Below are 27,599 nucleotides of genomic sequence, written 5' to 3' on the forward strand. Positions count from 1 at the left end.
TGAGCATTTACTACTAAACTAAGCACTTACTACATCTGTAGTCTCATTGAGATCAAGGGACTATGCCCTGCAATAGTCAGTATGCCAATACATTGATATTTATGGAGTTGGCACATTTGTTTGATTCTACCAGTCATGTTGTTTTGTTGTGAATTCCATATTTTTCTATAAGATAAAACTTTCCCCAGAAGAATGAATTAGGCTTTCTTCAGAACCAGTTAGCACCACACCTTAATGAATTTGAATGATATGAGGCATTCAAAGGTAAGCACATATTTGAACAGTCTATTCTGGAAATTCATGTTGTTCTTCAAAGATAAGGGGACTTGGAGCTCATGCTGAAAGGAGGAAATATGGTTTTATTAGCGGCAAGCTGAAATTCCTTATGAACAAATACCAAAAAAGACTTAAAAGCCCAGCCAAAACCCAGGGATAGACATAACATTTATAAATACATTTTAACACGAGATATTTGATAATTATTTCATCTTTTACTTTCCAGCCAGGACCTGAGTTCAGGGCTCTGTGACAGCAAATCTCATGGGATCAGACTCTCCCCTAAAACTTTCCTTCTCGTTTCTAATTGCACACTGAAGGGGTTTATATATTCATCATTGTGTGCATGGAATTCACGCTGAGAGTATGCATATGTAATCAGAATAAAGAAATCTCCTTAGCTGCTTCTGCATCACTTTAGCAATATGGAATGGCAGCATGTGCATATAAGAGAATAAAAACATTTTTGTGCTGTAAAATTCATATTTATCATGTCATCAAAGAATGAGATTATCGTCTATCCCCTCCATAGAACAAGAATATAACTGGCCTGGCAGGCTAGCAGTAAAAAAGGGAATTCTTCCAGGTTTTATTGGCATGACACCTCTGTGAATGTGTTTGTATTTGAAATTCCTGACGAGGCTGTTCCACTTCAAGGGGCTCAGTATTCCCCTTAAAACTACAGCATTCTGTGAGAGTCAAAGCAGTCAGCTCCTATAAGTAGCACTAAAGCAGTGCACTCCCTTTAATATAAATAACTTGAAGTGCTGCTAACTTGCCAGGTAAAAGGAAGAAGGAAGTGGAGAGAAATGAGTGCTCATTGCCATTATTATTGGGAAAATTTTGTGCTATTTATGTCACATTGTTTATCTCCTTTACCTAGTGCTGCTGTTAAACACCAGGGCCATCAGAGCTGCCGTCACTCCTGCATCAGAATCTCTGAGTGGAGCAAGTGAACTTGAGCACAAGGTTGGTAATACTTTCACTTCACTCTGACCCAGAATTGTGATGGCTTTCTTGGGGTTGCAAGAGACAAAACCAAATAATGATTTAGCATGTGCTGTTGAGAAGTAACCTTTCTAAGGCTTGTTCTTGTTGTTTAAAATTACATGGACAAAAGAATTGCTGCTTGCTGAAAGGTGCCTTCTGATAAAGGGTAACTGTACAACTCATTCTCTTCTGGTCTGTAGATCTTTTCAGTAGAGGAAGAGAGGTGAGAGAATAAGTAGGAAGGATGAGTTGATCTGAAAGTACTTTAAAATGCATGTATCCTTTTCATTATAAAAGTGAACTTTTCTGAACAGCTAACATTATTTTAAAAGGGACCTTGTATATATAGTGTGTATATCTCTGTGTACATATATGTGTAACTTTTTTTCTAAGGGGAAGAATAAACCCTTTATTTACGTTAACTTTTCTGAAAAGACTACCATGGATGCTTATCTGCCTGAGGAGCAGCAACTGCAGTGTGTTTGCCAATGAAATATGCTCAGCTTAGATGTACATTACTGGTTCTCTGAAATCTACAAAACGATTCAGAGGTATTCACAGACCAAAGACACATTTCATAAATACCCTCTCACCTTTGTCCTGTCCTCATCCACTTACATTCTTATTCCCATGGTGTGGTTGGACTTTGCTGCACTCAACTGAATTTGTCAAGGCCCACCTCCATACCCTGTTAAGTAGAGGGACTTTGACATTTAGGTCGTTTGTATAAATTACAAATTCTGGCCATGATTTAAAAAAAGGGTGCCTACATTTAGGATCTGAAGTCTTTATTTGGTTGCTTCATAAGTCACCTGATTTTCAAAAGTGCTTCCTACACTTACTACACAGCAGCTGTGCAATTCTTGCTTCTGTTGATAGTCGTCCCTATTGCATAGCATATTGATCACCCCATTAGAGTTTTTGCTGTCTCCCTATGTGTAATTCTCTGAACTCCATCCTAAGAGATTAAGCAATAGGATCAGGTAGTTAGGCCACTAAAACCTCATCATTAAATTAATCTTCTAGCTACCTATTCCCGGTCCCCTTAATCTTTTAGGATGGGATCAAAGAGGAAAAAGAGTTACATATAAGGAATCAGAGACTGAATGGATGATCGTTATTAGAGCTACATGGGAAATGGTTTTCCCATTCTGCAAGAATTATTGCGATATTGAAAATTGTTTCCATCTTGAATTGAGACAAAAACTCAACATTCTGAACATTTTTGAGAACTGATTAACCAGAAAAAAATGGGTTTGGGTCACTTGAGGCATTTTGACCTTTTAACATTTTTTTAAGTGTAAATGAACTAACATTTTAGAACCAAAGAAATGTTGAACCAAAAACCAAAACTTTTTCTTCTAATTTTTTTCAGATGGGGAGGTTTGTGGAAACCAACCCTTTCTCTGAACAGTTTTGGTTTCTGGCTTGCCTCTTCTTTGTCTGTTTAATTAGACAGAACCTAACACCTACTCCCAGGCAGCCGGGTGTAATACAAAAGATAAAAATACAAAAATATTGTATGAAGCTGGGTCCAGCGACTCAGTTAATTCAGATATGCCAAGCACAAGGTCATCAGTATTGTTTATACAAGTGACAATGCCATTGCTTGTGTTGATCCTGAAATTAGTTCCGTGCCACCAAATGTTTAGCGCCTTTGTTATGGAGGGTTACTAGGGCTAATTAATCCAATTTTAATAGCTCTCTGAACTAAGTTTTTTTCTCTGCCTCATTCTCTCATTGGAGATCTATGTACAGGTATGAATAATTTTCCCCTGAGATATGTTATATGTGACATTGATATTTTAAAAATAAATAACAAAAAAAGTTTTAGAGTAACCTAATTAAAATCAGAGTGGTAGCTGTGTTAGTCTGTATCAGCAAAAACAATGAGGAGTCAATAAATTTGTTAGTCTCTAAGGGGCCACAAGGACTCCTCGTTGTTTTTGCTAATTAAAATTGGTGTTGAGGTCACTCTAGTCTATATTTAGAGCCCAATTCTATAAATCTAATAGTCATTTTATTCTTCTGAGTAAGTCCATTGGGCCTGACCCCTCACTGCCTTGTACCTTTGTGTAGTCATTCACACCTGTGCAAGGTGGGGACAAAACCATATGGTAGTGCTTTGCATTCACTTTGCACAGGAAACAGATAAGGACAGAAGGTGCCAACCTTGGACAGTCAGACCCTGGGTTTCATTTCAGTCCTTCAGAGAATTCAGTTTCTTACACTTTCAGAATGAAACATGTTGATAAAAAGCAGACTGAAATCTTCAACTATGTCAATCATATGGTACATGTCACTTTGCACGTGCCCTTCCTGCCTTTCCTTGTCTTAATAGGAGAATTGTCAAATTTTAAAATATTATTGTAACTATATCCTTGCTATTTCCACAGATTTGTCAAAATCTTTTTGAGTCTTCAAACTAAATTGTTGTCTTGTTCCTCTCTGAAGCCAGTCCCCATGAGTGTATGTGTGTGAGAGAGAAAGCGAGAATATGTGAGCATATAGAGATGCAACTTCTGAGCAGAGATGCTTTGAGGCATTCTGTCTCTGTGAGGCAGAGGCAGCCAGAATGCCCCAGTAACCTGAGGGGCCACAGGACAGCATGCCATACAATTCTCCTTACTCCTGCTTTTGGAAAAAAAGTATCATGCACTTGCTCAGCCTTCTGCAGACAGGAGGGCAATGGAGTGCCTTTGGGATTGAATTCTGGCACTACAGCCTAGTATTCAAGGGAGTCCTGAGTTGGTAATGTGCCTGACTCTTGGGTGGGTGCATTATGAAGCTTTTTGCTTCCAGTTTTTGCTGCTTGCACTGCATAAGCAATCAGGAGCTGTGCCAGGTGGCTCACTGTTGTACCAGGCACAACTTCATCTCTCAGCAATTCACCTCTTATCAGACATAGTGCCATGTCCGTATTGTTATTGTACGTGCAGCGAGAGCAATGTTGTTAACAGATGAATGTACTGTTTTACACAGAACCAAGATGTGGCTATTCATTACAGTGGCATATTTGTTCCAAGGAACTGTATCTTTAGAGAAACTTATAAGAATGAAGAGAGATCATGTGGATCCTGAGGCATATATGAACATTGTAAGTTATTCATTGGAATTAATTTAAAAAGAATGGAATGCATTGCTGATAGCACAGAATTGTTTAGAATTGTCTGTATTAAGAGGTTCGGGTGAGATACACTTAGCTAACATTTCCCCTGTTCTCAAACACTTATGTCTACGCTATGAAAATAGGTCGATTTAATAGAAGTCGATTTTATAGAAATCAATTCGATACAGTCGATTATGTGTGTCCCCAATGAGCACATTAAGTCGGCGGTGTGCATCCACAGTACTGAGGCTAGCGTTGACTTTCAGAGCATTGCACTGTGGTAGCTATCCCACAGTTCCCACAGTCTCCACTGCCCATTGGAAATCTGAGTTGAGCTCCCAATGCCTGATGGGGCAAAAACATTGTAGCAGGTGGTTCTGGGTACATGTCATCAGGCCCCCCGCCTCCCTCCCTCCATGACATCAACAGCAAAAAATCATTTCAGGCCTTTTTTCCTGTGCAGACAGCATACCACAGCAAGCATGGGTCCATCTCAACTCACTGTCACTGTATGTCTCCTGGGTTCTGCTGGAAGACGTGCTACTGCAGTGCGACAAAACAGCATCCCCTGGCCTTGCAGACAGCAGATGATGCAATACGACTGCTAGCCATTGTCATTGTCCCATGGGTGCGCCTGGCCAACCTCGATTAGGTTGGTTGGGGACGTCTGGGTAGAAATGGGTGCTCCTGGCCAGCCTTGGTGAGGTCGGTCGGGGGGCACCTGGACAAAAATAGGAATGACTCCAGGTCATTCTCTTCTTTAAGTTTTGTCTAATGGAGATTCAGTCCTGCCTGGAATATCATGCCAACTGGAGGCTTCTGTTACAGGCTGCTCTTCCAGTCGGCAGCACCGTGCAGTCACACCTACCCCAGCCTACCCCTTGCTCCCATGGCTCATGAAACCTGGACAGTAGTAAGGAGCAGTTCAACTATAGGCTGAGTAAGTGCATAATGGTGGTAGAATGTGCCTTTGGACGTTTAAAAGCTCATTGGGACTGTTTACTGACTCAGTTAGACCTCAGCAAAATCAATATTCCCATCATTATTACTGCTTGCTGTGTGCTCCACAATATCTGTGAGAGAAAGAAGGAGACATTTATGGCAGGGTGGGAGGTTGAGGCAAATAGCCTGGCTGCTGATTATGCGCAGGCAGACACCAGGGCAGTTAGAAGAGCACAGCAGGGCGCACTGTGCATCAGAGAAGCTTTGAAAACCAGTTTCATGACTGGCTAGGCTATGGTGTGAAAGTTCTGTTTGTTTCTCTTGATGAAAACCTTCCCCCTTGGTTCACTCTACTTCCATGTAAGCCAACTGCCCTCTCCTCCCCACTTCGATCTCACTTGCGGAGGCAATAAAGTCATTGTTGTTTCAAATTCATGCATTCTTTATTAATTCATCTCACAAATGGGGGGATAACTGCTAAGGTAGCCTGGGATGGGTGGGGAAGCAGGGAAGCACAGAGGTGGGGTAGTTGTAGGGGGCACCCCCTAGCATGGCATGCAGCTCGTCATGGAAGCGGCATGTTTGGGGCTCTGACCCGGAGCTGCTGTTTGCCTCTCTGATTCTTTGGTAGGTTTCACGCGGAACTGCTGCGGGTCCCTTTTATAACCTCTGTCCTTCATGCCCTTGGAGATTTTTTCAAATATTCCGGCATTTTATCTTTTGGAACAGAGTTCAGATAGCATGGCTTTGTCCCCCCATACAGCGATCAGTTGCAGTACCTTCTGTTTGGTCCATGCTGGAGCACTTTTGCGATTCTGGGACTCCATGGTCACCTGTGCTGATCAGCTCTGCATGGTCACCTGTGCTGATCAGCTCACCACAATGGCCAAACTGGAAATTAAATTCAAAAGTTTGCGGGGCTTTTCCTGTCTACCTGGTCAGTGCATCTGAGTTGAGGGTGCTGTCCAGAGCGGTCACAATGGAGCACTCTGGGATAGCTCCCGGAGGCCAGTACCATTGAATTGCGACCACACTACCCCAAATTCGACCCAGCAGGGTCGATTTCAGCACTAATCCCCTTGTCAGGAAGGAGTACAGAAATCGATTTTAAGAGCCCTTTAAGTCAACAAAAATGGCTTCGTCGTGTAGATGGGTGCAGGGTTAAATTGATCTAACGCTGTTAAATTCGACCTAAACTCGTAGACCAGGGCTTATTGTCATTCTGTTTTGCCAGATGTTCCTTCCTACCAACAAGTATCGGAGTCCAGCTTATGAGAGGTAGAAACTACAACATGCAGTATTTTTCTTTACTGAAGTGGCATAGTAAAATTTCCCTTTGAATACTGGATTTTGTTGCACCAGCACCAACCTTCCAGCTGAAAAGGGCAAGCAATGGAGGTTCTGGAACTACAGACTTCCTCCGCCAAGATTTTTGGAAGTGATTTGTGATTTTTGGATGTCTCCATTTTTGGGGGGCACCCAGCATCAGACATAGTAAAGGGGCTGATTTTCAAAAAGTGCTGAGCACCCACTCCCTGAAAATCAAGCCCCTTTAAATCACTGGTTTCTTTTAAAAAATCTTGATCCTACTGCCCCTGCAGGGTAAATGCCACTAAAGGATGCTGAGTATCTCTAAAACGATCCTGCCTTCCAGGGATACCATGTGCAACCTTAAAGCTCTGGGACAGTGGTGGTTTCAGAGCAATGAGCTGGCTCTGCTCACTTCCTGTGTGACCCTGGGCAAGTCACTGTGACATACCAGGGTCCAATTCCAGCTCATGAACAGCTGTGTCACCCTTGCCATGAAACCTTGGGTGCCATACAATGCCTTGCTGAAGTAGCTCCCACCTGGGCAGCTCACAAACAGCCTTCCAGCATGCAAGTCACATGCTGAGTGCTTGTGTGTGGCTGCAGTCTGCCAGCCACACTTGGATTACACACTGCCTCTCACCACCCTCAGTTATACTGCCGAGTGACCCCAACACACCCCCAGTCTTAGATTTCCTCCCAGAAATGTATGTCCCATACAGCCCAGCCCTCTTCTGGACAACACAAGCTATATTAGGTCCATTACTTCTTTAAAATAAATAATATGGCATTTACCAAACACTTCAATTTAGACACACTGGATTAGATAAAACACTAAAACAAATGTACAAAGAGGGAGATTTTAAGTGAATACATGTAACGGGACATAAGGGTCAGACATGATTACAGGAAAAATAAGATATTTACTAATACCTAACTTAACAAACTATATCAGATTCAAGCAGTTTCTCACCATATATTTTCAGCAGTCTTTCTGACCAAACCCTGTAGGTCCAGACCCCTTCTCTGGTTCAGATTCAACATTTTCAGATGGGCATCAAGAGACAAAAAGTCTGTGGAAGGATGTACCTTGCTGCCTTTTTCTCACCTGTTTCAGCTTCCTTTATTTCCCATCCTGCTTGATGACTCTGTTTACTGCTTACATGCAAATGAAGCAGAGCACACATTCCTTTGTGTAGGACAGACCTGTTTGCCAACCTCAGTTTGGGCAGGGCTGTGGGTTTTGGAAAATGCTGGAAAGGCGTAACGAGTGGGGTCCTACAGGGGTTCTGGGTCCAGTTCTGTTCAATATCTTAATCAACGATTTAGATAATGGCATAAAGAGTACACTTATAAAGTTTGTGGATGATACCAAGCTGGGAGGGGTTGCAAGTGCTTTGGAGTACAGAATTAAAATTCAAAATGATCTGGACAAACCAGAGAAATGGTCTGAATAAATAGGATAAAATTCAATAAGGACAAATGCAAAGTATTCCATTTAGGAAGGAACAATGAGTTTGCACATGTACAAAATGGGAAATGACTGGGACTAGGAAGGAGTACTATGGAAAGGGACCTGTGTGTCATAGTGGACCACAAGCTAAATATGATTTGACAGTGTAACACTGTTGCAAAAAAAAGTGAATATTATTCTGGGATGTATTAGCAGGAGTTTTGTAAGCAAGACATGAGAAGTAATTCTTCCATGCTACTCCGTTCTGATTAGGCCTCAACTGGAGTATTGTGTCCAGTTCTGGGCACCACATTTCAGGAAGGATGTGGACAAATTGGAGTCCAGAGAAGAGCAAAAAAAATTATTAAAGGTCTAGAAAACATGATCTATAAGGGAAGATTGAAAAAATTGGGATTGTTTAGTCTGGAAAAGAGAAGACTGAGTGGGGACATGATAATAGTTTTCAAGTATGTAAAAGATTGTTACAAAGAGGAGGAAGAAAATTTGTTTTTCTTAACCTCTGAGGATAGGACAAGAAGCAATGGGCTTAAATTGCAGCAAAGGAGATTTAGCTTGGACATTAGGGAAAAGTTCCTAACTGTGAGGGTGGTGAAGCACTGGAATAAATTGCCTAGGGAGGCTGTGGAATCGCCATCATTGGAGATTTTTAAGAGCAGGTTAGGCAAACACCTGACATGAATGGTCTAGATAATTAGTCCTGCCACAAGAGCAGGAGACTGGGCTAGATGACCTCTCAAGGTCCCTTCCAGTTCCATGATCCTATGTGTTAATAACATCATATAGAAAAAGCTTATAACTTCACATACAATGTTGCTACCACATTTTACCAGGACAACAATGACCAGCAAATTGAGTTTTCAAATGATACTTTACAAGGCGTAGTTTGCACAAAGATTATTACAACAATTTGTAGGATGTGAATACAGAGGTATATTCAGTCACTTAACCTTTCTGAGCCATCATGTAGCCCACTGTAAAATGGAGATAACATTATATTATGGGGCTGTTGTGAGGTTTGCTTAGTTCACAAGCAGTTTTTAACTGAAAGTTAAGGTGGTTTCATAATATTTTTATTCTAAAAAGCTGGAAATTCAGTATCAGAAAAGTTCAAAAACTGAATTTAACATTACCTGAGATCACTCCTTTTCTACTATTCCCTTCTACCCCCTGCTTACATTTCCAACCTATTCCACACACACTGTCTTCTCTGGCACCCCCTAGCTGCATAGGAACCAATGATTCATCATCTCATGAAGCCGCCACACAGAGTTCATAGACCTAAGTCTTCGCCATCACACCACATTTCACACTCTAACAATGTCAGCATTTTACATCTTAAACTCATAGTCATTTTACTGTTCTTGACCCTGAAAAGTGCTGAGTAAATGTCAATGTCTACCTGTGTTTCAAATTTTGCAGTGTTACTTGATTTCATTGGGGACAAAGAAGGGTTACGTAACCAGCAAACATATCAAAAAGGAGCCAACTTTAAGGGATTTTAATCACAAAAATAACTTAATTTCTTTTTAATTTTCTGGAGAAGTTCTCTGATCTTCTAAAAGGTTAACTTTCAGGAAATCTTTTGAGAACAATTTTATTGTTGCAGTTGGAGTAGCTTTAAAATGTAACTCTGGGTCCAACCTTAACTCAGAGGGGCTATCACCTCTCCTTCAAAAACTTCATACCCATATACACATAACACCATTCATCTCCTTGAATAAACATTTGTACAGTATGTGAATTACACAAGCTAACTTGGCATCCTTCAAAATAGACTCTTACTGAAATGTCTAGCTACTAATAGATTTCTCAATGATTAATCCTTCTCTTTTAATCTCCATATTTTAAGTTTTTTCTAGATTTCTGTCTTCGTTTGACTAGGTGGCAGAATTCTAGAGCTGAGGTTTAGAACATAGAATCATAGAAGTGTAGGGCAGTAAAGAACCTCACTAAATCATCTAGTCCAGTTCCCTGCACGAAGGGAGGACTTAGCATCATCTAGGTCATTTCTCACAGGTGTTTGTCTAACCAGTTCTTAAAAACTTCCAGTGATGGATGGAATTTCCACAACCTCCCTAGGTACAATAATTTGTTCCAGTGCTTAACTACTCTTACAGTTAGGAAGTTTTTCCTAATGTCTAACCTAAATCTCTCAGGCTGCAATTTTACTCCACTGCTTCCTGTCCCATCCATGGTGGATAAGGAGAACACTTTATCACCCTCCTTTTCATAACAACCTTTTACATACTTTAAGACCCAGTCTTCTCTCCTCCAGACTAAACAAACACATCTTTCCAGGTAGATCATGTTTTCTAGACTTTTAATAATTTTGGTTGCTCTGTTCTGGACTTTCTCTAATTTGTCCACATCTTTCCCAAAGTGTGGTACCCAGAACTGGACACAGTATGCCAACTGAGACCTCATCAGTGCTGAATAGAGTGGAAGAATTACTTTTCATGTCTTGCTTACAACAATCCTGCTAAAACTTTCCAGAATGTATTGTGGAATATGAAAGAAAAGAGGGGTTGTTTTGAGGGATGTGTCATTAAAATATGATATTTTCTTTTTATTCTGGATAACTAACAACTAAGGGACCAGATCCTCAGCTGGATCTAGTCCACAAAGTTTTCTCATCACAGAGATCCTTCCATGTACATACTGTGTAGAAAATGAACACCCTTAAGCCATCTGAAGTAAAAGCATTTGTGTTTTCTCTTGCAGAGCAAGCTCATTACCTATAGAGGGTACCCCAGTGAGGAGTATGAAGTGGTGACGGAAGATGGCTATATCCTTAGCATTAACAGAATCCCTTATGGAATAGAAAATCAAGGGAATACGGGTATGATTTATTTCTGTAAAGCAACGAAGATTTAATAGGACACATTTTGAAAAACAGATGTCTAAATTGCTTTGCCAATCTGCATACGTTTGGACTCAAGTCCTTCTTGCCTTAGGTGGGTAGTCACACTGAAGTTAATGGAAATGTTTTTGTGAGTTAGGTGAGCAGAATTTGATGGTAAATCAGTGGCATTGGAACAATTTGTATAGAGGGGGTGCTGAAAGCCATTGAACAAAACTGTAAACTCTGTATATGATGGAAACCACGGAGTACTCTTGCACCTGTAGTTCCAGCACCATGTTCTAATGGTCTGTTTTTGAAAATCTGGCCTTGAATGAACTGAAACTTGTACTCCGATCATGAGGGATTTAGCATTTGATCAGTAGAAATTAAAAAAAAAAAAAAGCTTGAAGGCTGCAATCTACCCCAAACACACACTTTCAGGAAAGCCAAGTTTCTTCCTTGGATCTCACGGTTTGTGTTACGGTTGCTTTTGTTCACACCTGTTTAATCTCAGTGATGAATTAACATTTTGAATAAAGAAAGCCTTTATTAAATATTCCATGGATTTACTACTTAAACTAAGGCATTTAGAAGCTCGTCTCTCAGTTCTGCCATACTTCTTCAGTAAAACCAGCGAGACTAGACTTTACATTCTGATATTCCTAAAATAAACAGGAAATCAACTTTTTAAAATCCAGGCATTCATTACATCTCATAACAAATTGAAAAAGGGATAAACGCTTAAAAAAAATCCATAGGAGTGTGCCTTTAATCTAGCGCAGGACTGGGAATCACAGTTTTGAGTACTGGACAGGAGCATCATTGTATTACCATATTAATCAAGCAGCTCAGTAATTTTTTTTTCTTTCAGTTGTAAAGCCTGCTGTGTTTCTTCAACATGGGTTACTAGGAGATGCTAGCAACTGGGTCACAAACCTGGCCAACAATAGCCTGGGCTTCATACTAGCAGATGCTGGCTATGATGTTTGGATGGGAAACAGCAGAGGAAACACCTGGTCTAGAAGACACCTCAATCTTTCTGTTGAGCAAGATGAGTTCTGGTCTTTCAGGTAGATTGAATTATTGAGCACTGTTGGTAATAGCATTCGGAGGGACTTGGGATATTGTTAATGGGATATTGAAATCTTTCATTTTTATCTGTCTGCTCATCTATCTAGATTTTTATAAAGCACCCATCACTGTGGCGTCAGAGTGCATCTGGATCATTGGTTTAAACTCAATGCAGGTTGACAATGAGTGAAAATTGTTGCCATTTGATGGCTTAGAAGCTGGTGCTAGATAATGAGCTGGCTGTAGTCTAGCCACACTGAAAAAATATTACCATAACTGGCACTAATTGGAGTCCTCATTGGCCTATTAGACACTGCTGAGGTTCAACAATGGGGTGACTCAGGGAAGACAGCACTGCTTGTATCCACGCTGTACCTTCCCTGAAGGCAAACAGAAAACTTGAATCACTAGGGCTTCCAATGCACTTTTATTTTAATGGATGTTTGAAGACTAGACAGTAGTGGTACATTATATGATCCTGTGTCACCATGAAAGTGGTTCCATTACTGTATAATTAACTGTTTCTTCTACATAGGAAGATTAAGCACTCATGGTTTGATCCTTAGCCCACTCTAATTAAAAGAAGTCTGTCCATTGACTTCAATGGGGCCTGGATCAATCCCTAAGGTATGAGCAGAAAGGACTTCGGAAATTAGTGAATAGTCTGTTTTACACCAGGTACCACAAAGACCTAGGACTCAAAATAGAATTATTCACAAAGCAGTTTGTTTTTTCTCATCTGATAAACCTAGATTTCCCTTATCCAATGCTAACTCATTTGGGATTTAATTTATGCATGCATGTTTTTCATCCTTTCTCTCGGCAGTTTTGATGAGATGGCTAAGTTTGACCTTCCAGCAGTGCTAAACTTTATTATGCAGAAAACTGGACAAGAGCAGTTGTACTATGTTGGCTATTCACAGGGTGCCACTATAGGTATGTAATGTTACAAGGAATGCAGAGTGATGTGTTATGGATAGGGCCCTATCTCAGGAAATCTCATTCTCCCTCTCCACCCTTCATGAAAACTGGTCTTTTGTGCACTTTTACTCTCTACTTTACAGATTTCATGGGGGAGACCAGCATTTCTCAAATTGGGGGTCCTGACCCAAAAGGGAGTTGCAGGGGGTCACAAAGTTATTTTAGGGGGGTCATGGTATTGCCACCCTTACTTCTGCTTCTTTTTGGGTCAGGACTCCTACAATTACAGCACCATGAAATTTCAGGTTTAAATAGCTGAAATCATTAAATTTATTATTTTTAAAATCCTATGACCATGAAATTGACCAAAATGGACCGTGAATTTGGTAGGGCCCTAGTTATGGAATCATGTCTGCACCACTATACAGCAGCGAAGACTATGTTTGGATCTTTCTAACACCTTTTATACGAAAGATAACAAAACAGAATGGGCCAAATGCATTCCTGCTGTAACTTCAATGATTTGGACTTACATTGGAGTTTAATATGGCCCAATAGTTGCATTGAGTTCATGGGTTAAGGGGTTTTGGATCTAACTGTGGGATCAGGGCTTAAGTTAAGACAGCAAAATGTGGAGATGGCCACTGACAGAGGGGATGGGTAGAGTGGAGGGTAAAAACAAAGACCATATAATGAGGCAGTTGTTTGGGAGAGTAATGCATATATCTTCCGAACTAAATAGTATATATGCTTGAGATGAATTTTTGGAGAAGTAGTGGAGCTAGAACACAACAAGAAGAGTATCAGTGTAGGAGGAGAATGTAAGATAATAGTTTGCAAGCCTGTAGGACAGGGAGGATAGCTGAGTTTCAAATGAAATCTAGGATGAACACTTACTTCAGTAATCAATCAATATTTGAATAGCTATAGGATTGCCTGCAAGTTTGAAACTGAAGGATGGAGTATGGTAAATACTGATATTTTAATTTATGAAAGTTGCTTTAGTTAACTTCTCTCTTGAATTTTCTCAGCTTTCATTACATTTTCAACGATGCCCCAGCTGGCTAAAAGAATCAAACTGTATTTTGCCTTAGCCCCTGTAACTACAATTAAATATGCCAGAAGCCCTGCAGTAAAACTCCTGTATCTTCCTGAAAAGTTTCTCAGGGTATGTGATCCTTCTACTTAAAATATTTGATTGTCTAAATATTTATTTGACTTTTAGAATGGACGAACTGAAAACATACATTTAACTAGAAATGTATGGGTCTGCTCATGTCTGTAGTTAACAATGTTCAGCTCTGCCCACAATACTGGGAGAATTAATTGACCTACTTACATCTTTCTCTTACTTATGTCCAGAAATACAAAAGGAGACTAGTGCATTCCACAAAGTTAAGTTCATGACTTAAAAAACATACTTACCTATATTTACAGTAATTCCAGAAGAATCACTGTGGCTCCAGTCCTATAGACACTAAATCACATGCATAAGTGTTACGCAAGTGAGAGTAATTCCATTGATGTCAATGGGGCTACTTATTTGTGCAAAACTGCTCATGTGCATAAGTACTTGCAGGTGCAGGAGCAAAAGCAGATCTGGAGTTAACCTGAAAGGGAGTCTATTATTAAACAAGCAAAAAAATCTGAAGCTCAACCACATTGATTGAGCAATGCCTGTGCTACACCTGTTTGATGGATAAACAAACAACTTCTTTCCCAAATGCCCCTCCCCCCCAGCAGTATGTAGCCAGCAGGTTGGAGGGGGGAGGAAAAATAGGGATGTAGTAGGGGAAAGAGGGGGAAATAGAGTGTAAGGGGAGGAGGGCTGAAAAAAGAAAAATGCATAGAACAATTCAGTAAGTGAGCAATGCCTTTGTGTTTTTCCAGGTCTTGCTTGGCAGAAGGGAATTATTTCACCAAAGTGAATGGCTGAGAAAGCTAATTGTTTCCTTTTGTGGCCGCGGCATTTTTACTAAGCTTTGTGGAAATGTCTTCTTCATTCTGGGAGGCTACAATGTAAATAACATGAACATGGTATGTACAACACAGCTGGCTGTAGTTGTCTGGGGAGATTTCTAGCCCCTATATTCAAGTCATATTCATTTTTAACTTGAAACTCTGTGATTTGAATCTTGAAGTCCTTAGTCAGGGCCAAATCACATCCTTCCATGGAAAAGTCCACAGAAATGGTTTGAGAGACAGGAAGCCCTCAGAGGGCTATATGACTGTTTTGGGGGAAAGCTTTTCTCCACCTGTCAGAAATGCAAGCAGTTCAGTCTCCAGAATCCACAGATGTCTCAAGACTCACAAGTGTTTAGGGAAATATGCTGGAGTTCTCTCCCATGGTGAGAAAGCTTATCGTGGTGGCTGCTGCCGATGGAACTGTTTATACTTGAAGTTTTACAGTGCACTGGGGCACCACAGAAAAGGTTATTAAGCCTCAGGCTGTATCCCATTTTCAGCAGATTCCCTCTGAGGTTAGAAGGGAGAGAGGAACAATGCTTGGTAGCAAACCCCCCCCCCCCCGTTCATCTAACTCCTCCCATCACATGGATCCTCAACACTGCAGAGGTCTCTCCATGGGTCCAAGAATGAAACATATGCATGAACAGGGAGACTGACACTTGGAGGATCCCTTTTTTGTTCAATTCTAGGCAAAATCCCCTTTGATTTTTGAATTAGACTTTTGCTGAATTATGGACTGTGTAACAGCTTCTTAAGGACGTGACTCAGGATTTAGCTGTATATGTTCATGGCAGTTAGCACATTCCTGGACCATCAAGGGCTCCCCCTCATATCACAAATCCTACCTATTAATCGCTACAAGTGTGAACTAAATAAATACTCTGTAATCTCTTTGATAAATCTCCTGCCTTATCAAAATGGTTGATTTCATATCCTTTGAGACTGTAACTCTGTTAAAAATTCTGCATAATGTTTTTCTGTATCCAATGCATTGCCACATTTGAAGTACTTGGTAAGGGCTGATCCTGCCACCTTTACTCATATGGAGTACCTTACTCCATGAGTAGTTTCACTGCAATTACCAGAAATACTCTAGTGAAAAGGTACTACTCTGTAAGAAAGGGGGTGGAACTGGTCCCTCACTGAATGTTTTCTTTCAGAGTCGTGTTAATGTATATGTAGCCCGAGCCCCCGCAGGAACATCTGTACAAAATGTAATCCACTGGAGCCAGGTACTGTTCAGCTTTTGGGTTGCAAAGTAGGTGCTAACCACTGTATGTTCTACAAATTAGATATATTTAATATTCTGAAGTGAAGTTACAGCTAATGGTGGGAAACTCGCCTAATTTGTGGTTTACAACTGAAATCTCAACAAAAACAGTACTTTTTATTGACATTTAAACAACAGGTATTGAAATTCCTCCAGGAAAGACAAACAAATTTGGAAATCAGAGAATTGCTAACATAGTTCCTATCTTCAAGAAAAGGAAAAACGGTGATCTGAGTAACTATAGGCCTGTTAGTTTGACTTCTGTAGTATGTAAGGTCTTGGAAAAAATTTTGAAGGAGAAAGTAGTTAAGGACATTGAGGACAATGGTAATTGGGACAAATTACAACATGGTTTTACTAAAGGTAGATCATACAGGAAGATCTGGATTGACCTTGTTCTGGTAATAGAAAAGGATGAATGTAATAGTGACAAGTGCAAGGTCAATGCAACTTAAGGGATTAATACAAAGAATTTTAGGAATACATTGGGGGCACCATCAGTTGGAAGCAACAGAGGAGGAGAAGGACCTTGGAGTATTGGGGTTGATCACCAGGATGACTATGCCACCAATGCGAATATGGCCGTTAAAAAAAGCAAATGCGTTTAGGATGCATCAAGTGCGAGGGTATTTCCAGCAAAGAAAGGAGGTGTTAGTACCGTTATATATAGGCACTGGTGAGACCTCATCTGAGAATACTATGTGCAGCGTTCTGGTCTCCCATGTTTAACGAAGATGAATTCAAACTGAAACGGATTCAGAGATGGGCTACTTAGGTGAACTGAGGAATGGAAAACCTGCTTATGAAAGGGAGACTGAAAAGAGCTTGCTTGTTTAGCCTAGCAAAAGAAGGGCTGCGGACGGGGATAGTGCTTGCTCTTTATAAAATATATCAGGGGTATTATACATTAGGGAAGGAGAGGAAGATTATGTAAGCTTAGTACCAATGTAGACACAAGAACAAAATGGGTACAAATTGGACATTAGGAAGTTTAGACTTGAAATTAGAACGAAGGTTTCTACCATTGAGAGGAGTGAAGTTCTGGAATAGCCTTCCAAGGGAGTAGTTGGGGGCAAAAAGACTATCTGGCTTTGAGACTAAGCTTGATAAGTTTATGGAAGGGATGTATGATAGGAACTAGTTTAATTTGCAATTGATCTGTTGCTATCAGAGATAAGTCTGCCCAGATGGTCGGTTGATGGGATGTTGATGGGATGGGATCTGAGTTACTGCAGAGAACTCTTTCCTGAGCTGAGCTGGTGAGTCTGCCCACAATGCCAGGTTTAGCTGATGCACCATATGTGGGGTCGGGAAGGATTTTCCTTCCAGGGTAGATTGCAAGGCCCTGTGAAGTTTTTCGCCTTCCTCTGCAAGCGTGGCATGGGCACTTGCTGGTGAAAAGTTAGAGAGATCTGTGCCTAAACCCTGTTGAGTGGGATAACACAACTTCTTTCCCAAATGCCCCTCCCCCCAGCCAGTATGTTACAGCAGGTTGGAGGGGGGAGGAAAAATAGGGATGTAGTAGGGGAAAGAGGGGGAAATAGAGTGTAAGGGGAGGAGGGCTGAAAAAGATGCATAGAACAATTCAGATAAGTGAGCTGACCTTTGTGTTTTTCCCAGGTCTTGCTTGCAGAAGGATTAATTTTCAACCAAGTTGACTGGGCTATTAGTATCACTTTTGTGGCCGCGGCATTTTTACTAAGCTTTGTGGAATGTCTTCTTACATTCCTGGGAGGCACAATGTAAATAACATGAATCATGTATGTACGACACAGCTGGCTGTAGTTGTCTGGGGAGATTTCTAGCCCCTATATTCAGCATATTCATTTTTAACTTGAAACTCATGTGATTTGAATCTTGAGTCCCTTAGTCAGGGCCAAATCAATCCTTCCATGGAAAAGTCACAGAAATGGTTTGAGAGACAGGAAGCCCTCAGAGGGGCTATATGAACTGTTTTGGGGGAAAAAGCTTTTTCTTCCAACCTGTCAGAAATGCAAGAGTTCAGTCTCTCAGAATCCACAGATGTCTCAAGACTCACAAGTGTTTAGGGAAATAAGCTGGAGTTCTCTCCATGTGAGAAAGCTTATCGTGGTGGCTGCCTGCGATGGAACTGTTTATACTTGAAGTTTTACAGTGCACTTGGGCAACCACAGAAAAGGTTATTAAGCCTCAGGCATGTAATCCCATTATTCAGCAGATTCCTCTGAGGTTAGAAAGGGGAGAGAAGGAACAATGCTTGTAGCAAACCCCCCCCCCCCCGTTCATCTAACTCACTCCATCACATGGATCCTCAACACTGCAGAGGTCTCTCCATGGTTCCAAGAATGAAACATATGCTGAACAGGGAGACTGACACTTGGAGATCCCTTTTTTTGTTCAATTCAGGCAAAATCCCCTTTGATTTTTGAATTAGACTTTTGCTGAATTTATGGAACTGTTAACAAGCTGTTCTTAAGGACGTGACTCAGGATTTAGCTGTATAATGTTTCATTGGCAGTTAGCACAATTCCTGGACCATCAAAGGGCTCCCCATCATACTCACAAATCCTACCTATTAAATCGGCTACAGTGTGAAAACTAAAAATAAATACTCTAGTATCTCTTGATAAATCTCCTGCCTTTAATCAAAATGGTTGATTTCATATCCTTTTGAGACCTGTAACTCTGTTAAAAATTCTGCATAATGTTTTTTCTGTATCCAATGCATTGCCACATTTTGAAGTACTTGGTAAGGGCTGATAACTGCCACCTTTACTCAATATGGAGTACCTTACTCCATGAGTAGTTTTCACTGCATTACAGAAATACCTAGTGAAAAGGTACTCACTCTGTAAGAAAGGGGGTGGGAACTGGTCCTCACTGAATGTTTTCTTTCAGAGTCGTGTTAAGTATATGTAGCGCCGAGCCCCGCAGGAACTCTGTTACAAATGTAATCCACTGGAGCCAGGTACTGTTCAGCTTTTTGAGTTCAAAGTAGGTGCTAACCACTGATATGTTCTAAACAAATTAGAATATCTTATTAATATTCTGAAGTGAAAGTTAAGCTAATGGTGGGAAAACTCGCCCTAATTTGTGGTTTACAATGGAAATCTCAACAAAAACCAGTACTTTTTTATTACATTTTAAACAACAGGTATTTGAAATTCTCCCAGGAAAGACAAACAAATTTTGGAAATCAGAGAAATTGCTAACATGTTCCTATCTTCAAGAGAACGTGGATCTGAGTAACTATAGGCCTGTTAGTTTGACTTCTGGTAGTATGTAAGGTCTTGGAAAAAATTTTGAAAGGAGAAAAGTAGTTTAAGGACATTGAGGACAATGTAAATTGGGACAAATTACAACATGGTTTTTACTAAAAGGTAGATTGTGCCAAAACCAACCTATCTCACTTCTTCGAAGGAAGTGGACAGATTATTATAGCCAAAGAGAAAAGCAGTAGAGTCTAATTTACCACGATTTCAGTAAGGCATTGCACGGTTTCACAGGAGAATTATTAGTTAACATTGAAAAGACGGAGATCAATATGAAAATTATAAAGTGGATAGGTTAAACTGGGTTTAAAGGGGATACTCCAAGGGTCGTACGGCCGTGAACTGTCAGGCTGGAAGGGAGGTTACTAGTGGAGTCCCTCAAGGATCAGTTTTGGGACCAAATCTTATTTAAACATTTTTATTACTGACCTTGGCACAGAGCAGGAATGATGCTTAATAAAGTTTGCGGATGACACAAAGCTGGAGGTGATTGCTAACGACAGTAGAGGACCGGATATCATACAGGAAGATCTGGATGACCTTGTTAACTGGAGTAATAGAAAATAGGATGAAATGTAATAGTGAAAAGTGCAAGGTCATGCACTTAAGGATTAATAATAAGAATTTTAGATATACATTGGGGGCACATCAGTTGGAAGCAACAGAGGAGGAGAAGGACCTTGGAGTATTGGTTGATCACAGGATGACTATGCCACCAAATGCGATATGGCCGTTAAAAAACAAATGCAGTTTAGGATGCATCAGGCGAGGTATTTCCCAGCAAAGTAAGGAGGTTTAGTACCGTATATAAGGCACTGGTGAGACCTCATCTGGAATACTATGTGCAGTTTCTGGTCTCCCATGTTTAAGAAGGATGAATTCAAACTGAAACAGGTTCAGAGATGGGCTACTGGATGATCTGAGGAATGGAAAACCTGCCTTATGAAAGGAGACTGAAAGAGCTTGGCTTGTTAAGCCTAGCCAAAGAAGGCTGCCGGAGGATATGCTTGCTCTTTATAAATATATCAGGGGATTAAACATTAGGGAAGGAGAGGAAATTATTTAAGCTTAGTACCAATGTAGACACAAGAACAAATGGGTACAAATTGGACATTAGGAAGTTTTAGACTTGAAATTAGACGAAGGTTTCTAACACATTGAGAGGAGTGAAGTTCTGGAATAGCCTTCCAAGGGGAGTAGTGGGGGCAAAAGACATATCTGGCTTTGAGACTAAGCTTGATAAGTTTATGGAAGGGATGGTATGATAGGATAGTTTAATTTGGCAATTGATCTTTGATTATCAGCAGATAAGTCTGCCCAATGGTCGTGATGGGATGTTGGATGGGATGGGATCTGAGTTACTGCAGAGAACTTTTCCTGAGTGCTGGCTGGTGAGTCTTGCCCACATGCTCAGGTTTAGCTGATCACCATATGTGGGGTCGGGAAGGAATTTTCCTCCAGGGTAGATTGGCAGAGGCCCTGGAGTTTTTCGCCTTCCTCTGCAGCGTGGGCATGGTCACTTGCCTGGTGGTGGGATTCTCTGCAGCTTGAGGTCTTCAAACCACAATTTAAAGACTTCAATAACTCGGACATAGGTTAGGGGTTTGTTATAGAAGTGAATGAGTAGGGTTCTGTGGCCTGCTTTGTGCAGGAGGTCAGACTAGATGATCATATTGGTCCCTTCTGACCTATGAGTCTATGAGTGTTAGAACTACAGACAATAATAATTCTTCTAGTCAGTAAGTTTACTATCTTTCCTTGTGTGATTGCATATTCTAGGAAAAGGAAATGTTGTGTGACAGAGTTGCTGAATTTTTGTTTTTGTGGTCAGTGTAAGATAAGACATTCTTATACTAAGATAAGTACTCTGCCAATACTGCAGGATGGGGGACAGAGAAGGAAACACTTCCAGGTACAGTGCAGTTGCAAATATGCATATACATCCGTTGCAACCACAAACACTTGAACAGGAGGGAAAATACCAAAGAAACGCACCACAGTAGCACTTCAAAAAGAGGAACCATACAAAAATGAGGAGGCTAATTAAACAGAAATTAAAAGGAACAGTCACAAGAGTGAACTCCCTGCAAACCTGCCAAATAATCAGTGGGGCCACTGTATGATTAAGGTGCTAAAGGAGCACTCAAGGAAGACAAGGCCATTGCAGAGAAGCTAAATAAAATCTTTCAATCAGTCTTCACTGCAGAGGATATCAGGGAGCTTCCCACACCAGCCATTTTTTTATATGACACATCAGAGGAACTATCTCAGACTGAGGTGATAAAACTAAAAACTGATAAATTAAATAGTAATAAATCACCAGGACCAGATGGTATTCACCCAAGAGTTCGGAATTCAAATATGAAATTGCACAACTACTAACTGTGGTATGTAACCTATTGCTTAAATCAGACTCTATACCAGATGACTGGAGGATAACTAATATAATTCCATTTTTTTAAAAAGGCTCCAGAGGCAATCCTGGCAATTACAGGCCAGTGAACCTAAATTCAGTACCAGACAAATTGGTTGAAACTATAATATATAACAGAATTATCAGACACTTAGATGAACGTGATTTGAAGGGAAAGAGTTAGCAAGGCTTTTGTAAAGGGAAATCATGCCTCACCGATCTATTAGAATTCTTTCAGTGTGTCAACAAGCAAGTGGAAAAGGGTGATCCAGTGGATATAGGGTACTTGGACTTTCAGAAAGCCTTTGACAAAGTCTTACTCCAAAAGTCTTAAGCAAAGTAGGCAGTCACGGGATAAGAAGGAAGGTCCTTTCATGAATCAGTAACTGGTTAAAAGACAGAAACAAATAGTAAGAATAAATTGTCAGTTTTCACAATGGAGAGAAGTAAATAGTAGGGTCCCCCAAGGATCTATACTGGGATGAGCACTGTTCAATATATTCATAAATGATTTAGAAAAAGGGGTAAACAGTGAGGTGGCAAAGTTTGCAGATACAAAATTACTCAAGATAGTTAAATCCAAAGCAAACTGCAAAGTGTTACAAAGGGGTGGCAAAATACATATTATGGATGTGTGAGCATTTGGGAAATTTGTCCTGATTATATTTTTTATTAGGGCTGTCAATTAATCACAGTTAACTTATGTGATTAACTCAAAAATATTAATTGTGACTAAAAAAATTAATTGTGATTAATCACAGTTTCAATCGTACTGTTAATAACAGAATATCAATTGAAATATATTAAATATTTTGGATGTTTTTCTACATGTTCAGATATATCTATTTCAATTACAACACAGAATACAAAGTGTACAGTGCTCACTTTACATTATTATTTTTGATTACAAATACTTGCACTGTAAAAATGATAAAAGAAATAGTATTTTTCAATTCACCTCATACAAGTACTATAGTGCAATCGCTTCATCATTAAAGTGCAATGTACAAATGTAGATTTTTTTGTGACATAACTGCATTAAAAAACAAAACAGTGTAAAACTTTAGAGCCTACAAGTCCACTCAGTCCTACTTCTTGTTCAGCAAATCACTAAAACAAACAAGTTTGTTTACATTTACAGGAGATAATGCTGCCTGCTTCTTATTTACAATGTCACCTGAAAGTGAGAACAGGTGTTCTCATGCACTTTTGTAGCCAGCTGTGACGTTGTCCAGTCTATATGGTTTTATAAAAAATTAATAAGTGAATATAATGTAACTTAGATATGCTTCATGCAAAAGGTCTCTTGTAAGGTATCATTACAAAGCTTATCATCTACTGAGTGTAATCATCCTATTTGTATAAATGTACCACTCTTGTATCTGAAACTAGAAATATGAAATATAACTCTGAGGGCCAATTGTAATTATGTAAAGTGTGGGCCATTAATGGTGGTTTGGAATCTTGACGACTCCCATTAACTAGGATCATTGTCTGCAAATGACTGTGTTTTTACCTGTAAGTCTTCCTGTATAGTGTGTTGCTGGCAAGTGGATAATGAAGTCTGGGAGTGACATGTGATCACTGTCACCTGAACTGGAATCCATCTTTACTGCGCTTTCCATTGACAGAAGGGGTGGGACTCACAGAGGGGACAAAGGGATTCCGCTTATGCCAAAGATATTAGAAAGGGGTTGGAAGAGAAAGAAGGAGAGGAGCCACATAAGAATCCTAGCTACCACCTAGTTGGCAAAGACCAGGGGAAATAATTGGCCCAGCCTGAAGTGTCCAGTCTGAGGGCTGGCTCACTGCAAGTTGCGCGCTGGTGAGGGGGTTACAGCGCCTGCAACTGACTCAGTGTCCCACTTACAAGCCAGCCAGCTGCTGCACTTCCCTGCGGCAGCGCTGGCTGTACTCTTGGTCTGCTACGGTTATGAGCGAGATCCAGCGCGCTCGGTGAGCAGCGCTGCCTCAGGTCAGGTGTGGACACTCACAGCGCTGTCTATTGGCCTCCAGGGTTTAAGAGGTATCCCAGAATTCCTGTCTACAACCGGAAGGTACTATCCCAAGCTACAACACAGCTGCTCTTTTGCTCCAGCGATGCGAGCCGAGCCGAGGCTTTGGAATTTCACAGTGTTGCTTGAGGAGAAACAAGCAGGCGGAGGGGGGGAGGGAGTCATCGAGAAGCTGCTTATCTGGTCTGAACCTGCTTTTACCATTTTAACGAGTGATGAGAGAGGGGGGGGAAATGGCCAGATTTGCAAGGCCAGGGAGCTCACAGTGCTGCCTCAAAATCGATCTCTCGTCTCCCATGCTCCTGTCACACTCCACCCACCCCGCTTTTGACTTGCAAGGGCAGGGGCTGTCACAGTGTCTGCTCCAAAAATCCAACTCTCTCTGGTTCCCCGACGTCCCTGTCAACTCCACCCACCCCTACTTTTGAAAGCCGTTGCAGCCACTTGAACGCTGGGATAGCTGCCCACAATGCACCACTCCCAACAGCGCTGCAAATGCTGCAAATGTGGCCACACTGCAGTGCTGGTAGCTGTCAGTGTGGCCACACTGCAGCACTGTTCCTACACAGCTGTACAACCACAGCTGTAACTCCCAGCGCTGCACATTTCCAAGTGTAGCCATACCCTGAGAAAAAACTTACTGAAACATCTCTGAGGGTGAGATTATCTGTATTCAGTTTGATTAGACATAGATTTGTTCTATTTTATTTTGCTTGGTGACTTACTTTGTTCTGTCAGTTACTACTTGGAACCACTTAAATCCTACTTTATGTATTTAATAAAATCACTTTTTACTTATTAACTCAGAGTATGTATTAATACCTGGGAGCAAACTACTGTGCATCTCTATCAGTGTTACAGAGGGCAAACAATTTATGAGTTTACCCTGCATAAGCTTTATATAGGGTAAAAAGGATTTATTTGGGTTTAGACCCCATTGGGAGCTGGGCATCTGGGTGTTAAAGACAAGCACACTTCTGTTAGCTGCTTTCAGGTAAACCTCCAGATTTGGGGCAAGTAATTCAGACCCTGGGTCTGTGTTGGAGCAGACGGGAGTATCTGGCTGAGCAAGACAGTGTGCTGGAGTCCTGAGCTGGCAGGGAAAACAGGAGCAGAAGTAGTCTTGGCACGTCAGGGAGCAGATCCCAAGGGGGTTTCTGTGATCCAACCTGTCACACTGGCATTCCAAGGTATTTATGTGCCAGACATGCTAAACATTTGTATGCCCCTTCATGCTTCAACCATCATTCCAGAAGGCATGCTTCCATGCTGATGATGCTCATTAAAAAAAACATGTGTTTATTAAATTTGTGATTCAACTCCTTGGGGGAGAATTGTATGTCTCCGGCTCTATTTTATCAGCATTCTCCAATATATTTCATGTTATAACAAGCTCAGATGATGACCCAGCACGTTGTTCGTTTTAAGAACACCTTCAATGCAGATTTGATAAAACACAAAGAAGATACCAATGTGAGATTTTTTAAAGATAGGTACAGCAATTGAACTGGTTTAAGAATCTGAAGTGCCTTCCAAAATCACAGAGGGAGGAAGTGTGGAGCATGCTTTCAGAAGTCTTAAAAGAGCATCTCTCTGATGCGAAAACTACAGAACCCAAACCACCAAGAAGGAAATCAACCTTCTACTGATGGCATCTGACTCAAATGATGAAAATGAACATGCATTGGTTCACACTGGTTTGGGTCATTGTTGAGCAGAACCTGTTGTCAGCATCAACACATGTCTTCTGGAACAGGGGTTGAAGTATGAAGGGACATATGAATCTTTAGTGCATCTGGCATGTAAATATCTTGCAATACTGGCTACAACAGTGCCATAAGAATGCCTGTTCTCACTTTCAGGTGACATTGTAAATAAGAAATGGGCGGGATTATCTCCTGCAAATGTAAACAAACTTGTTTGTCTGCACAATTGGTAGAACAAGAAGTAGAACTGGATGGACTTGTAGGCTCTAAAGTTTTACATTGTTTTATTTTTGAATGCAGTTATATTTTGTACATAAATCTACATTTTAAAATTCAACTTTCATGATAATGGGATTGCACTACTGTATTTGCATTAGGTGAATTGAAAAATACTATTTCTTTAGTTTTTTACAATGCAGATATTTGTAATCAGAAATAAATATCAAGTGAGCATTGTCCACTTTGCATTCTGTATTGTAACTGAAATAATATATTGGAAAATGTAGAAAACATCCAAAAATATTTAAATAAATGGTATTCTATTATTAACAGCACGATTAATAGTGATTCATTTTTTTATTTGCTTGACAGCCCTACATTTTATGTGTGTGATCTGTATCTGTAAAGAAATAGATACAGATTCAGAGCTTCAAAAGCCAGAGGATGCATTGTGGTCATCTAGTCTGACCTCCTGTATAACATAGGCCATAGCATTTCCCCAAATAATTCCTTTGAACTAGAGCATATATTTTAATCTTGTATAGAGACTCAAGGGGAAAAAATGAAATGGGGGAACGCTGCAAATGGTTTCATTCTATACTATAACTGTCCACCAGTTGGCAAATATGCTGTAATTTGGTCTCCCAAGTCCAGTTAGTCCTTATTACCATTTATAATTTGTATTACCAAAGTGCCTAGGAGCCCTACTCATGAACCAGGACCCCACTGCGGTAACAAGGTTACCGACTCTTGGTAATTTCTTGGATGCTAACAGAGACACCTATCCACTTGTCTCTGAGCTAATTTAGTGTAGGCTTCCACACAGCCTTCAAATGGGATTAAGTTTAATTACTGTCAACATAGTGTAAGGTGGAATCCAACCAAAGGCTTTGAGGTGAAAGTTTCCATGACTTACTTTTTATCCCCTGATCAACTGATTTGTGTATTACAACTGTAATTTTTTATCTTTCTTGCTTTTCATATTAGATACTTAATTCAGGGGAATTCCAAGCTTATAACTGGCGCAGTCAAACCAAGAATATGGCGAAATTTGGTCAGGTAGGATTGTGATTTTTTTGTGTAATAGTGCCATCATCTTTGGAAAAATAAAACAATTGGCAAGAGAGCTCAGGAGTGGGGGAAGTAAGGGGCATTTTTCTTCCTGGTTTTCATTGAGGAGTAGCTTCTCTCATCATTTACTGAATGGATGTGTCTAAAATTTGCTGTTATTTCATAGACTTTCATTTCTACACTATTCACTGTTTTCCAGGCCACCCCTCCTTTATACAAGATAAAAGATATGACAGTGCCAACTGCAATATGGACTGGTGGACAAGACTTGCTTGCAGACTTAAAGGATGCTAATGTTTTACTCCCTCAAATTATTAATCTTGTTCATTACAAAAACATTCCTGAATGGGCACATCTGGATTTCATCTGGGGGCTGGATGCGCCGCTGCGCATGTACAATGAAATTATTGATCTAATGGAGAAGCATCCATAAACCGCACAAACTAGCCATGGTTTAGGTTAATGATGGATTCCACTGATGAAGCTTGTTTTCTCTGTGTATGGAAAGAGGCCTATTTTCCTTTTTATAAAAAAGTTAACCCTTCTACTGACTCCATTATTTACTATGATTGGCTGTATTTTCACCATATTTGTTGTTGTCATATTTTCTATCCTCCTGGTGATTTTCCGTAACTACAGTATCACCTCAGGAAACAAAGCTACATTTCTCAAAGAATCGCTTTAACTTCACTCCTGCTATGGAAGGCAGAAGAGAGTCCAGTGCCGAGTGTGCGTGTGTGTGTGTGTGTGTGT

General features: G+C 40.5%; 1 protein-coding gene across 2 annotated transcripts; it reads left to right on the forward strand.

The window, feature by feature from the left end:
- Positions 1 to 27,572, forward strand: LOC116818999 (lipase member M-like). 2 transcript variants are annotated; one of them, XM_032770317.2, is made up of 11 exons: positions 1 to 264; positions 1,160 to 1,245; positions 4,249 to 4,363; positions 10,821 to 10,938; positions 11,813 to 12,011; positions 12,839 to 12,948; positions 13,965 to 14,101; positions 14,824 to 14,970; positions 16,062 to 16,133; positions 26,763 to 26,834; positions 27,046 to 27,572. In XM_032770317.2, exons 3-11 carry the CDS (start codon positions 4,256 to 4,258, stop codon positions 27,277 to 27,279), a joined length of 1,197 nt encoding a protein of 398 aa, XP_032626208.1. In that variant the 5' UTR covers positions 1 to 264; positions 1,160 to 1,245; positions 4,249 to 4,255; the 3' UTR covers positions 27,280 to 27,572. The 2 variants fall into 2 exon arrangements, with proteins under 2 accessions (XP_032626208.1, XP_032626207.1); XM_032770316.2 differs by lacking the exon at positions 1 to 264 and adding an exon at positions 970 to 1,058.
- The last annotated feature ends 27 nt before the right edge of the window (positions 27,573 to 27,599 follow it).

The sequence above is a fragment of the Chelonoidis abingdonii genome, chromosome 15 (genome assembly GCF_003597395.2).
Source record: "Chelonoidis abingdonii isolate Lonesome George chromosome 15, CheloAbing_2.0, whole genome shotgun sequence".
NCBI lineage: Eukaryota > Metazoa > Chordata > Testudines > Testudinidae > Chelonoidis > Chelonoidis abingdonii.